General features: G+C 39.3%; 1 protein-coding gene across 1 annotated transcript in view; it reads right to left on the reverse strand.

Annotated features, from left to right (window-relative positions):
- Nucleotides 1–3044: 3044 nt before the first annotated feature.
- Nucleotides 3045–15592, reverse strand: part of Ppp1cb (protein phosphatase 1 catalytic subunit beta) — a 34818-nt gene continuing 22270 nt past the window's right edge. Inside the window, exons 3-8 of the mRNA XM_059248202.1 lie at nucleotides 14940–15170; nucleotides 12573–12677; nucleotides 11041–11112; nucleotides 10149–10300; nucleotides 8373–8507; nucleotides 3045–4837 (exon numbers count right to left, since the gene is read on the reverse strand). Of these exons, the coding sequence (XP_059104185.1) occupies nucleotides 4733–4837; nucleotides 8373–8507; nucleotides 10149–10300; nucleotides 11041–11112; nucleotides 12573–12677; nucleotides 14940–15170 (800 nt within the window). The 3' untranslated portion in view covers nucleotides 3045–4732. The remainder of the gene's footprint in view (nucleotides 4838–8372; nucleotides 8508–10148; nucleotides 10301–11040; nucleotides 11113–12572; nucleotides 12678–14939; nucleotides 15171–15592) is intronic.

The following is a 15592-nucleotide window of genomic DNA, read 5'->3' on the forward strand; positions in this document are numbered from 1 at the left end:
TCTCCTAATAAATCCTTTTTCCCCTCCCCTTACCTGTTTCAAAACAGGGTTTTCTCTGTGTACCCCTGGCTGTCCTGGAACTCACTCTCTATAGACCCCAGGCTGGTCTCGAACTCAGAGAGATCGGCCTGCCTTTGCCTCCTCAGTGATAAACCTCATTTCTAAAAGGTAAGTATGTGTCAGCTTTCTTCCACAAACTAATTATTTTTTTCCTTAAATTTAACTATTAGGATGACAGTTTTCACAATGAGCCATTTATCTGGGCAGTACAGACTCAAAATCTCCCGAGACAACTCCAATATTTTTGTTTTGAGACATGAGAATAAAGGGAAATTGGAACTGTGTTGTAATTTTCTTCATAGGGTCAAAGTGCCAACAGTAATTTGAGCAGTCATTTTTAAAAATCTGTGATTCATTAAATGCTGCATATTTATGTCTCTGACGTGCCAAGCATCACTCCAGGAAATATATCAGTAATGAAAAACAATCATCTCTGTTCCAGATCTTGTGTAGGCACCTAAAGGTTTGAAGGCCAAACATTACATAGTCTCGAGGGGCACCCAACACATACATGTAAGGAGTAATTGACAGTTCACTCAAAGTCTAGGGAATTCAAAAGCTAAAAAGACTAGTTTCCTAACAAAACAGACAGTACACTATGGTAAGCAATTGTAACCTAGGTCTCCGGTAACTAGTAGAATTAACTTCAGTGGGGTCAACAGGTCTGTTATATAAGATTCAGGCTATTATCCTGGGGGATAAGTTTCAAAAATATTTGTTGACACTTTTGAACGTGTTTATAATATTTTAATCATTTTCATCACATTACCCTCTCCTTCTGGACCTTTCGACTTTAAGTTGCATGTATGAACATGGGTGTGGAGCTAATTACTGGAGCAGGGGCAACTTAGCATTGGCTACAGTGCTAAAGAAAAGACTTCCTTTCCCCGGTAACCTGGAGTGGGCCTTTGTGAGCCCATCAGTCACCCAGGCTAGAATGCTGACAAGCTCAGTTTTGTGCAGGTAAGGTAACCATAGTTCATGAGTATGTCATGTCCAGAAGACGGTGTTGAATAGCACTCTTCTCCATCCTTCTGCCCTGTTCGCACTATGTTCTGAGACTTGGGGTGTTGGGGTGCTAGATGGGTTTAGGGTTGAGCACCCAAGAGCCACTTATCCTCAGCCTTGGCCTCTGCCCCCACCCACCCCCAGTACACGTGTGGTTATTTTAAGACAGGGTCTCATATAGTTCAGGTTGGCCTCAAACTTACTGTGTAGCTAAAACTTGGCCTTGGGATTTCTGATCCTCCTGCCTCCAACTCCTAAAAACCAGGACTGCAGGTCTCACTACACTTGACTGAGAAACTTGTTTTGCTGTCAGTGACTTTTTTGAGGTAGTGTCTTGATCTATAGCCCAGGCTGGGCTCAAACGGCAATCCCCTGCCACAGACTGTGGTCACTATGCCTAGTTAGACTGCATGCTGGGAGTGGGACAGTGGGCCTCACAGTAAGACTTAAGGAAAGGACTGGAGAGATTCATTGGTTAAGAGCACTTGCTTTTGCAGGAGATCCAGGTTCCCAGCACCTACGGTGGCTCACCACCACCCCTAACTCCAGTTTCAGGGGATCCAACACCTTCTTTTGACTTCTACAGGCACCAGACACCCATGTGGTGCACATACGTACACACAGGCAAAACACTCATACACATTAAATAAATGAGTAAATCTTACAAACAAAACCAAACCACAAAACCTCTGAAGCAGCAAGTAGTTTAATTTGCTATGCTGAGGAGGTTCCTGAGTTCTATCAGAGATGAAGTTTCTGGGGCACCTATGGTGGCTAGCAGTTATCAGCAGGTTACACACTTAACATAGATGTTTTAGCCCAGCATGGGTCACGCCTACAGTCTCAGCACGCAGGAAGCTAAGGCAGGAGGACTGGAGCTTGAGGCCAACCTGGAATTGAATCTGTCTCAAACAAACAGCAACAACAGTGACAACCCCCCAATCAAAATACTCATTGTATTTGCTCAGCACTTAAACAAAAAATCCACTGGGTGGTGGTGGCGCACACCTTTAATCCCAGCACTCGAGAGGCGGAAGCAAGTGGATCTTGTGAGTTTGAGGCCAGCCTGGTCTATAAAGCAAATTCCAGGACAGTCAGGGCTGTTACATTTAGAAACCCTGTCCTCCAAAAACAAAACAAAACAAACAAATAAAAATCACTTAAACATTTTCTTTTTATAAGTATAGGGGTTTTGCCTACATGTATGTCTATGCACCCACCACATGTATGCCTGGTGCCCACAGAGGGCACAAGGCAGCAGATCCCCTTGGCCTGGCATTATAGACAGCTATGAGCAACCTTCTGAGTACTGGGAATTGAACCCAGTCCTCTGCAATCCCTTGTAACTTTTCATCTAGTGATCAGACTCTGTAATTTTTTTCCCCTAGACAGGTCTTAATATGTAAACTAGGCTTCAAATTCATAGGTATTCCTGTCTGCATCACAATCCTGGGATTTAAGGCAGCCTGTATTTTATTTGTCTTTGTGATTTTTGCCAGTAAACTAGCATAATAATCTGTGATAGTTACAGGTGTTCAGCTATGATATTACAGTTTAGGAGCACATAATGTACTGAATATTTGTCCATAAGAAGCTGTAAAGTAGTTTTAAAAGGTCTGAATGATTTTTTAACATAGTAAATGTCCATCCTTTAACAACCAATACTAATTTGCTTACTTTTCTTTAGTTTTAATTTGAAAGAATGTTTATAAAAATCCAGTCTATAAGACACAGATTAACATGGATTAACTAACATTGAGATTAAGGCTTATTTTCTTGAGCTACCTTAAATATTGACTACTGAGAGAGAACATCTAAAATCCTATTAGCAACTGTTTGATTTATACTCCAGTAAAGTTATCAAATCACATTAGATAAAGGCATGTGTGACCTAATGGAACATGGCTACAACTATGTCAATGTGTGTTTACATGTCTCACTGTAAAAACAAAACAACACAGAATAATCACTCAGACTTAGTATCAATTAGACAACTTTTACTAAATGAGAAAACTACATTTAAAATGTGCTTTAAAACAAAATGGAATTAGAAAAAAAAGATGTATGCATTTTAAAGAACTTTTGCACTGTGCTGAAAATCAAATGTTTCTTGCAGTAATACAATGCGCCAATCCATAAAATGTTAACAGAGTTCTCAATTTAACATTTTCAGAGACAATATAAGGTTTCACATCTATGGTAACACATAAGAAGGGCATTATATAAATATTATGTCCATCCCTATGAAGCTTACAAATTTGACAATGTTCAATAAAAAGACTTTAGAATCACATCCAATAGTGTCACATCCAAAGAGTCACAGATCAGTGCCTGTTGTTAAGCCCTCCTAAAATCTCTGTTGACTTTGCTACTCCTTGACATTTGTTAATGCTAACCCTTAAAAAAGAGAACAGGAAAAGAAATGCTGCAATCAACTCTTGATCATGTACAGAAATTATTGCTACTATACTTCACTACAAAGCATGTCTATACATATTATGACCTTTGATTATGAAAACGCAGAGTAAAAATCTTTAGTGACAAAGCCTTACAGTCGAAAACAACATTCACATGGCAATTATTAGACAGTGAAGCACCCCGATACTCAGAGCTGACAAACGTCCCACTGACCAGCATTCATTTAAATACATCCTTCACATAGAGAGGGAAAAAAGAGCGCCAGCTTTCTAAGGCTTGTCAAAAAAGGATTCTCATGTTGTGTGGATCTAAAAACAAACAAACAAACAACAACAAAAACCCCAAAAAACAAAACCAATGCAGGTGAGGGTAATACCAGAAAGTTAAGCATGCCAAAAGGTGTTTCGTGCGAATTAAAACCTAAAGCCAAGGTACCACATAATCACATTACCAACTAATTTTGGGTAATACTATATGAGCCTTATCTTAAATGAAATGCTACTGCACAATAGAGCATCAATAAATTAAAAATTAGAGTGCACAAATCCAAATCAGTGGCAATTTTGAAAAAAGCGAAATATTCATTATCAGCTGCAAAGTTTGCCCAGTCAAACTGTTTGATTAAAATCATTGGATCAGATAGTTTGTGTATTTTTAAAACCTATCAACCTCTAAAATTCCTTTTTGCTATTATGAGGCATAAGTTTTCTTAGTAAGATCAAACAGTTACTTAAGTAGGTAAGTGAAGGAAAATAATAGTTGGTGAATGTCTTTAAAGCTCTTCTCATATTTCACTTTTTAAAATGTTTAGGGAAAAACAGGAAAAGTTGCCATTATTCTAGCAAAAACAAACAAAACAAAACAAGCCCAAAATACTAACAACCAAGCAACACTAACCCCATGACACAGCTGGAACACCATGCTTTCATCTGGGTAACTACCACAGCTAGTTTAACTGGGATGCTTTTCCACTTGAAAAATTGTGATACCAGAAGATAGAACTTTAATGGATACTTGTGGATTTGGATTTACCTTTGTTGACTATTATAACAGAGTATACTTATTACAATACAGTGTAGCACATCTTTCTATTAGAAAACAATTTAAGATCCTTTACCGTCTCCTTAAGTTAAAGGTGTGACATCATAAAGGGTGTCGAATGGCTGGATGGTTTTACAGTGCACACTTATATATTATGAAGTATGTCCTTAACAAATCTGATGGTTTCTTTACAGAATTCCTTTCTTCACCTTTTCTTCGGTGGATTAGCTGTTCGAGGTGGAGTGACAGGACGTCCAGAATTCAGTCCACCATACTGGTACTTAGCTTTCTTTTCAGATGGTTTCAATATCTTGAAATAAATAATCAGCAACATTATTCTTCAATAAATGGCATCAATTGTTAAAGTCCAATGAAAATACAGAAATAGCTCAACAACATTCCACAAACATTTCTGAGATTTAAGTTTGTCAGAGCAGCTCAGTAAGTGCTCAGCATGAAAAAGTGCCTGGGTCCCACCTCCAGCACCACCCTTAGGAACATTTCCTAGTTATGAGTCCCTTTGTATTTTAGTAACAAAAGCTTGGGTACTCAGTCTCAATAGCTGCTGAGCGTTAAATTTTAAGTGAAAATTTTCGTCTTTAGTTCACCTCATTAGAGAGGAAAAAACACTGGTTTGAGTCAAAAACCCTAGGTTCTCCCTTTAATTCTGACCGCTCCCCCTGGGTTTTCTGAGACAGGTTGTCAGTGCAGTAGACTGGCCTCAAACTCATGGCAATCCTTCTGCCTCAGCATCTTGAGTGCTGAGATTACATAAGCCACCACACACAACTTCGACTTTATTTTCCATTTACATGTAGATATTACTTAGATATTTTTATGGTTATTTTCCATATCATAAAGTTTAACTGCTTAAAGTGTACAAGTTTTTAGGATGCTTATTTATTTAATAAGCTATATGTTTACTACAATGATCTGATTTTAGTAGTTTTTGTCCAACCCTAAAAGAAACTTCATTCTTAGTCACTTCGTATTCCGGTTCTCCATCTCCCCATAAGCATCTGCAATCGCTTACCTATATTATGTCTTTATGTACTTGCCTATTCTAGATTATTCCATATAAATGGCGTCAAATAACACATGGTCTTTTGTGAATGGCTTTTCCACGTAAGATTTCAAAGCTCTTCCATGCTGTACTACTACGTACCAGTACCTTTAGTCCTTTTCATTACTAAATTAGATTCTATTGTCTGGACAGATAGCACATTTTATTTATCCATTCTTCAGCTGGGCTCTGAGGTTGTTTCCACTTGTAGCTATTATAAATAATGCTACAAGATTTGTGTGCCCTGATTTTGCTCAGTCATCTGAAAACACCATGTCTAACTTTTAATGAATTGCCACTGCGTTCCTAGGGCAGCTGTAGCCATCTGTATTTCCACCATGAATGAATTAAGTTTTAAAGTGTTCCATGTCCTTATAAACATTTGTTTCTTTTAAATTTGTTTATTTATTATGCATACAGTGTTCTGCCTGCATGTATCCCTGCAGTCCAGAAGAGGGCACCAGATCTCATTACAGATGGTTGTGAGCCACCATATGGTTGCTGGGAATTGAACTCATGACCTTTGGAAGAGCAGCCAGTGCTCTTAACCCCTGAATCTCTCCAGCCCCCAAACATTTTGTTTCTTAAAGACAGGGTCTCACTATGTTGTCCTGGATGGCCTTGAACTCAAAGACAAGTGCCTGTCTCTGTTTCCTGAGTACTAAGATTAAAGGTATATGCAACCATGTCCTGAATAAACACCTGTTACTTTTATTACACTCATTACAGGGGCATAGCATAAATAGAGCATTCCCTGTTAGAAACAGAAAATGTCATCATTTTACAAGACCAAATATAGAAAAGATTTATGTAGTGTTTCTTAAAACCACTCTGCATACTAGAGTATATCAGTTGAAGAAATACACTAATCCAACTCCTCTACGACAACTGCTGAGGGACAAGACCTGGTTAGAACCCTTAAAATGCCGTGAAGACACCAACCACTTAGCTTTCAGTTGTAGTTGATGGATGTGGTAGTTTGACTGTAACTGGCCCCCATAATCTGATAGGGAGTGACACTATTAGGTGTGGCTTTGTTGTAGTGGGTATGAGAGGAAGTGTGTCACTATGGGGTTGGGCTTTGAGGTTTCCTATGCTCAGGATACCTCCCAGTGTGTCTGTCAATTTCCTGTGCCTGCAAGATATAGGACTCTCAGGTATTCCTCCAGCACCATGTCTGCCTGCACACTGCCATGCTCCCTGCCATGATGATAATGGACTGAACCTCTTGAAACTGTAAATGAGCCACCCTAATTAAATGTTTTCTTCATAAGAGTTGCCATGGTCATGGTGTCTCTTCACAGCAATAAAAACTCTTAAGACAGGAGCCTTGCTACACTTAGAAACAGAGTCAGTTCCACACCAGTGGATTTCTATCAATTAGTTTAATCCAAGAACTGAACTAATATTAGAGTGAAAACATTCAGAAAAAGGTTTCTGGATTGAACATGTATGAACATTTTTGGTCCTTCTCTAAACAACATGATTCTTACTTATACAGTATATACACTGTACAATTATAAACAATTTAGAGATTATTTAAGCCATACAGAAGGAAGGGTATATATCACTTATATATGAACATAATACCATTTTATACAAGGAATTTATGCATCCTCAGATGTTGGTAATGAGAGTTCTGAATGCAACATGTCAAGATCATGAAATCACCTTTCTAGCAGTAAGCTTTTTCAGTCAGTGAGTAACAAGTTTGTACAAGCAGCACGACAAAGCAAGAGCCTTTTAAACCTGTGTATTTCTATAAGGGAACGTAAGATTACTAGAAATTTTCCTTCTTAGTTAAGCATTTTATTTTCATCTAAATTTATAATTCTTTCTTCCTCAATACCTATCTCATGTACTAATCTTGCAAAAGAAAACAAAACCCTAATTTGTCCACTGCCTTCATTCTTTGCTGTGTGGGAGAATGCACATGTATGAGAAAGCCAATGTTGGGAGTCTTCCTCAACTGCTTTTCCACTCTTTCGATGAAGAGTGGTCAATGCACCTGCAGTTCCTTAACAGGCTACTGTGCTGGCCAGCACACTCCTCCTGCCTCCACCTCCTCCAACTGAAATTACAGGCACATGCCCTGCGCTAGGAGTCCAAACTAAGGTAAAGACACTCATGTTTACATGGCAAGCACTTCACTCACTGAGTCAGCTTCCCAGCCTGCCATCCACATTCTTTTGGTAGGTTCTACACTAGCCAGTATGTCACACAAGAATTAATAATTTAAACATTAGGAACAAGAATGATGTGGCCTAAACTTTTCTAAAACCATCACTGGTTACAGACCCAAAGCTAGAAGTTCATGACCCAAACCAGAAAGTTTTAATCAGTCTGAATGTTAATCACATTTTTCTTTGTGTGTATTTTTTTTTTTTCTTGCGGGTGTGTGTGTGTGTGTGTGTGTGTGTGTGTGTGTGTGTGTGTGTGACCTCCACTGATGTATTTGGAGATTGAACCAAAGGCCTGGCATGTGATAAGAAGGCATTTTACCACTGAACTGTAGCTCTAGCCCTGGAGGGTAATAAATTCTGAATTAAAATCAACACACTGCTCAGAGAGAGATTATTTAAAAAGAAAAATGACTCTGACAATAGTTTTAACGAATGTCTAGTCATTAAAAATCTACCAAGCCAGGCAGGGCACTATATGCCTGTTATCCTGATAATCAGGAGGGAGAGGCAGAAAGACGAGGTCAGGGTCTGTCTGTGGGCTATACAGGGAGATCCTGTCTCAAAAGCAGAAAGACAGACATTTTTATTTCATGTCTTACCTGAAACGAACACATCAAAGTCTCATCCACACTCATCATGCCACCAGCATTGTCAAACTCGCCACAGTAATTGGGGGCAGAAAATAAGGTTACCAATTGTCGTTTAGCAAAAAATTCATATCCATCTTCCACCACCTGCCAAAGGAAATAAAAACCCTCATTAATAGGTAATTTTTAACCATCTATGCTAATGCAAGTTAATGAAGCAAAGGCCAAACAGCCAATCCTCCTTCAGTCAGGTGCCAAGACCCTGGCTTTCCTCCCAAATACAGCAAGAAAAGAAAATGACTCTCCCCATTTGCACATACTCCCCACAGACACACACAACTTTCTTTTTAAACCCACAAAACCAAACCAACAACAACAAAAAGAGGCCAGGGGCTGAGGCAATGGCTCAGCGGTTAAGAGCACTTGTTCTCTTTCAGAGGACTTGAATTCAGTTCCCAAACACCAACATGGTAGTTCAAAAAGATGCATATCGCTAGTTCCAGGGGGTCTGTCACCTTTTCTGACCTGTTAGGCACTAGGCATGCTTGTGGTGCAAGTACATACATTCAAGCAAAATATTCACACATAGAAAATTAGCCGGGCAGTGATGGCGCACGCCTTTAATCCCAGCACTCGGGAGGCAGAGCCAGGCGGATCTCTGTGAGTTCAAGGCCAGCCTGGGCTACCAAGTGAGTTCCAGGAAAGGCGCAAAGCTACACAGAGAAACCCTGTCTCGAAAAACCAAAAAAATAAAAAAAATAAAAATAAATAAATATACACTTTAAAAATAACATTAAGAGGACAAAACTATTTTTGGAATGCCTTCCAGCCAATGTACTACAAACCAATTATGTTTTACAGACCATTAGCACTGAGTATGCATTACTGAGAACAGTGGATACTCTTTTTACAGTCTCAATGATTTGATAATAGCTAAAATAATTAACAATGTATTATTATTAACCAGTTTATAAACACATTCCACAACTGCCTCAAAAAATTTCTCACAGCGCAGTTTATTGTTGTCACATAACAATACCCACACATTTTGACCACAAGACTATGTGAGACTAGATGCTGGCCTCCTCACCTACTCTTTTCCCTATACAAACCATAGTATCTTTTAAATTTTTAATTGATTATTCTATTTTTATGTGTATGGGTGTTTTGCCTTCATGTATGTCTGCACACCATTTGTATGCCTGCTGCCGTTGAGGCCAGGTGTCTGATCCCCTGGGACTGGAATTTCAGACAGTTTTGAGCCACCATGTGAGTGATGGGAATCAGACCCAGGTCCTCTGGAAGAAGAGTCAGTGCTCTTAATTACTGAGCCACCTCTTCAACCCCCATACTACCTTGCTTATCTATCAGTTCTTATATTTGAAAGCTTGGTCCTCAGAAGGTGGAACTGTTGGGAAGTATGAGGTGTGGCCGTGTTGGAGGAGGTGTCCCTGGGGGTTCTGAGGTTTCAAAAGCCCAAGCCAGTCCCAGTCATCACTCTCTCTGCCTTGTGGTTGTTGCCTCAAGACGGAAGCTCTCAGCTACTGCTCCAGCACCATGTCTGCCCGCCTGCCACCACACTCCATGCTACGTTCACGGACTCTAGCCCCCCAAAACTGTGAGCCCAAAATTAAATGCTTTCTTTTATAAGTTGCCTTGGTCATGGTGTCTCTTCACAGCAACAGAACAGTAACTAAGACACATGGGTGGATGGGGGTTATCTATCTATCTATGAATGAAAGTGTGTGAAATTAACAATAAAATATCAAGAGTCTTAATATTGCCTACCTGATGAGCTCGACAAATCAAGTCTAAATCATGACGATTCAGAAATTTACTGACTACATCAGCCCCAAAAGTAAAAGATACACCACGATCATTTTCTCCCCAGCCTTGTACATCCTTATCTGGATCAGACCACAGTAAATCACACAGCAAACCTTTAGAAAACAGAAAAAAAAAAAAAAATGAATTGAATATATATCTTTCTCCCGCCTCCTTATACTTTAATCATTCTTTGTTAAAGCAACCATACTAACAGAACCTTTCCTGACTTCCTAAGGCAGCACTTATGATGATTTCTGTACACATGAAATGGTGCGTGGCACACTCAAGCATAGTAACTAGAATCTCTGTTTAGTTTCTTGCTATCATTCTCTAAACAGCTTATCACTTCCTTATACTTATATACCACTGAGCACTAGCCTCGAGTTATTTATTTATCATTAACCAACACATTAACACCTTTAAGTAAGACTTTCTATCTGGCAGACAGGGCTAGTCTTTTTCTGTCATGTTTTTCCTCCAGGACTGACTGTCCTGATCACTTTGGATTCTTTGTTTTTCCACTTTACAGCCTGCTTTTCTAATCTCTACAGTATTAAATATGATGAAGAACAAAATCAGATCCTTACTCTGAGAAATGTCTGAACCTAGGAAAAGATCTATGGCCTATATTATTATATTTCTGAAGGCTGAACAGAAAGTCAAATACCAAAATAAACGTTTTCAGTATCTCAGAAACTTTCCATTAAAATATTCCAGAAACAGAAACTTAGTATCAAATGTTAACTGGTTTCAGAGATGATAGCTTTCTGAATGACTTTCACTAAATATAATTAGGTTCAATCATGTCAACATTTTACACAAAGCAACTAACTAAACTTCTGTATATACTTACCTGTATCAGGGACATCAGTGGGTCTCATAATTCTCCGAATCTGTTCCATAGATTGTAGGTCTGGTGACAGTCCTATAAATAAAAAGAGAAAGATTTGATATCTAGCAGAACACTAGAATAGTGTTGTCTTTTCTATCCTCCTACCAAGGAAATAAACTGTTATACTTCAAAGAGACTCCAAGGAGGAACTCCGCTCTCTTCTTTCCAAATGCCCCTATCCTTCACAAGAACACACTTGGTTGCAACCTTTCCTGCTACTTTTGTACTTTCATGACCACCAAATCTTAAATCATTTTTACTTTCAAGTTAAAACGCCTCTTTTGGTCCCCTAAGAACTTCCCCCATATCCTACCTCAACATGCTCATTATGTGCAAAAATGTGTATGAAACTATTAATCAGAAAGATAAACAAGAAAAAGCACAAGAACATACTCTGAAGTCTTTAAAACAGAACATAAATATAAGCTAATATTTCTCTAGTAAGCAATTCAACTATCACCACAAGGAATGAAGTCAAAAACACATTCCAAACTGCCATGCTCCTGTCTCAGCTACACTAATGCCCAAGAACAACTCCTTAAACGTTTAGTCTATGGAACACAACATTCAACTACTACAGTGAATGGTGTGGTCAGAACAAACCGCTCCCCGGCTCAGGCCTACCTACTTGTCTTTTCAGCATTTCCACTTCCCCACAAGATATTCCCATGGATGACACTGAGCAACCAATTTTTTACATTAGTTCATTACATTTCTTCCCTATACGCAAACCCAATATTGTTAATAAATTATTCGATAAGTGTCTGTACGTGTGTGCACGCACGTTTCTATGTGCAGAAGGTTGCCTCAGAAGCAATCCACATGTTTGTTGTTGTTGCTGTGTTTATTCTGAGACAGGTTCTCACTGCGAAGCCCTGGCTGACATGGAACTTGGTACATAGATCGGGATGACCTTGAACTCAGAGAGATACGCCTGCCTCTGAGCATGTCTTGCCTCTGCTTGTTTTAAAGAAGATACCTCACTAGCCTGGAGCTCACTGGTTAAACTAGGCTGGCTTTTTCAGCCGACCAGACCTAAACTGAGGCAAAGTGAAAGTACTTCTTAAAACCATCTAGTTCTCTTTTCTTTCTTTTTCCCCAGATAGTATACATGGCCCAAGATGGCCTTGAAATCCTTCTGCCTCAGAGCCTCTGAATCCTGGGATTACAGGCGTGTACAGACTACTCTCAGGCCAATACTTTTATATGAGGAAGTCTTTATAAGGACCAATGTTAATTTTCATTATTAATAATCACACATTTCCAATTACTGAAGGAGGTCTTAGGCATGCTTAAAGCAGTTTTTGTTTATTCATAGCATGACTTTGCTTTGGTTGGAGACAGTCTTCCTATGCAGCCCTGCCCTTGGCTGGCCTGGCATCTGCTGGTCTGGCTGGCTTTGAGCTACTGTGCACCTCCTGCTTCACTCCCATTTCCCACAGCATTTGAATTATTATTAAGGTCTCTTCTATATAGCAAATTTATTACTCTACCTCCATGACAACAGAAGATTTTCTCATCCACAATGGCAGCTATAGGCAGACAGTTAAAACAATCAGTGAATGTCTTCCACAATTTAATATTAAATCTTCGTTTACCTATAAAAAAAAAAATGGGAATTAAAGAATCAATAACTGTTCTTATTAGTTATCTCAAAGGTAGAATGATTGTTTTAATGTTCTGTCTTAGCACATTTTTTTTCTGTAAGTGAACAAGCTATGTTCAGTTTCATGTGCTAGAGATGTAAGGTCATGCTTCAGTACTTGTCCAACACGCAGGTTTATCACTGTACCTCACTCAACACCATCTGTAGAGTTGCGAAGACTTCAAAGACTACACTGTTAAATCAAACAACTACATCAAACCACTTTATCGTATAACATCACTATAATACAGTATTTTTAAAATTGTCTAATAGGGTATTAGCTACTTTCTCCCCATTCAATATATTTACCTAGCCAAGTAAGTAGACAAATGTGAAAGTGGTCTCTGGAGCTGGTCCACGTTAACCTGACTCAGCATTGAGTAACGAGGTATAAACCTACTGCCAGGAAAGGAGCACTTCCAAGTGCCTACGTATTCACTTTAGAGCAGATTACAACTTGGCACTAGAGCAAGTGAAAAGACGCAAGGCTATAATCTTCCTGTAGCCCAGCTACAACAAAGACAACTTCAACTAAGGGTTACCTGATTTTCATGATTTGGCATTAAGTTCAACTACCACGCCAAAGAAGGGATGAAAGTCACAGCTATTAATTTCCTGTTTTTATGTCCAAGCCTACCCTTTAATGAATAAGTGTAACTTATAGACTGTTTACAAGCTGTTTTCCCACACGCCATTCCATCTGATGTCATTTCTGCCCTAAAGGACATTCATGTCTCACTTTATCTTCTAAGAATATGCCAATATACCCCAACTTCTGTTGTAGCTTAGGAAGATGCCTGTAATTTGATGTACTTCAACTTACTTTCCTCTGTACAAGTCTGACAATTCAGATCACAAAAATGTAAAAATCAAATACAGAATCATTACCATTATAACATAAATTCTGTTTTTGTCTGTTTAAAAGTAACTTGCCCTAAGTATTACCACATTCCAGTGTCAGAAGTGACTAGCATATATAACACATTCACAAACATTTGTTATATTACAGGAATCAAGGTAGATGACGACTCTACCATATATAAGAAAGGAAAAGAGAAAAAGTAGATTCAAACCAACAATTTAGCCGTCAAAAATAAATTTAATTAGAAAACTACTATAAATGACCAAATACATTACTCCCATATTCAATCTAATGAAACTGAAAATCAAATCCACACGTAGCTAACGACACTGAAAAGACTTCTACAAAGCAGCCCACCAGACTTCCTGCTGATTAAAAACCAAGAGCACAATGTAACAAAGGTAACCCTGAGGATTCAGTAACCTAGCTCTCTAGCTATATAAGCAAATTAACATTTTAGGGAGCTGGAGAGATGGCTCAGAGGTTAAGAGCACTGACTGTTCTTCCAGAGGTTCTGAGTTCAATTCCCAGCAACGACATGATGGTTTATAACCATCTGTAACAAAATCTGGTGCCCTCTTCTGGCCGGCAGGGATGCTGGCAGAACACTGTATGCATAATAAATAAATAAATATTAAAAAAAAAATAGCCGGGTGGTGGTGGCGCATGCTTAAAAAAAAAAAATTAACATTTTAATAATGAATTTTGACTTTCATTTAGCATTTTATTTATGTTATGATGTGTGTCTGCTTGTTTCTGTATATGGACCACATGCATGAAGTGACTGCCAAGGCCACAAAGAGAATGGGATCCCCGAAACTGGAGTTAAAGGCAGTTTGTAAGTCTCTTCATGTGGATGCTGCGAACCAAACCTGAGCCCTCTGGAAGAGCAGCAGGGCTCCTAACTGCTGAGGCCTAGGTACAAAGAACCAACTGCAAGCTGTCCTTTGATCTCCAAATGTGTGTCATGCAGTGTGCCTATGCACAAGCTTGCACACATGCACACACACGAGTGAACAAATGAATGTAAAAAGCAAGCCTTACTAACAGCAGGAAAGCAGAAGCCACTGCCTGCAGTAACCGTGTTTGTTTCACTTAGGTATCTTACCAGGTAAACTCATCAAGACCTCCTTCAGCCAACTAAGCTGCAGCCAATCTGAAACATGACCAAGGAGATCCCAAGAAAGCAACTTAATGTGTTTCCTAGCTTTAGGCTCTTTCTGGACCTTTGTCCAAGACCATATTAAAAAATATATAAACGAAACCATCCAGCTCCCCTGAACTGAAGAGATTCATTTGAACTGTAAAGGCACGTGGAAACTAATCACACTCTAAGCTTTGAATTCCACTTACACTCATCGTAGAATCCATAAATGCGATTGATGCTGGCACACTCATGGTTCCCTCTTAGGAGAAAGAAGTTTTCTGGGTATTTGATTTTATAAGCCAACAGCAAACAGATGGTCTCCAAAGACTGTTTTCCTCTGTCCACATAATCGCCTAAGAAAAGATAGTTGGCCTCTGGGGGGAAACCTCCATACTCAAACAGTCTCAGTAAATCTGTATACTGTCCGTGAATATCTCCTAAAAACAAGTCAGGGTAGAGAAACGGATTAGTTTTAGGTAGCTTCTATGACAGGAACTGTGTATACTTCCTTCCCCTTAAAGCACAGGTCATTATGTAGACTTAAGCTAACAAACAGAATAGCACAGAAGTGAGGGCAGTCCCTTCTAGGGCTCATTTACAAACCACTGTGACTTGTGTCACACTTGCAGCCTCACTCCTTCTCTCAAGCTGCTGATGAAGCTGCTGTCTTATAAAGAGCAGAGACTTTGGCCAGCAGCTCATGCAGCTGGAATAAAAGCCCGTCGTCCCGCAGCCTACACAGAACTGAATCCTTCCACAGTGCGGCCTGCAGATGACCAAGGCCCAGAGCACACTTTGGAGTGTCATGAGAGACTTAGAACCTAAAGATCTAGCAAAGCTGAGTCTGAATTCCTACCCT

The sequence above is a fragment of the Peromyscus eremicus genome, chromosome 22 (genome assembly GCF_949786415.1).
Source record: "Peromyscus eremicus chromosome 22, PerEre_H2_v1, whole genome shotgun sequence".
In the NCBI taxonomy this organism is placed as follows: Eukaryota; Metazoa; Chordata; class Mammalia; order Rodentia; family Cricetidae; genus Peromyscus; species Peromyscus eremicus.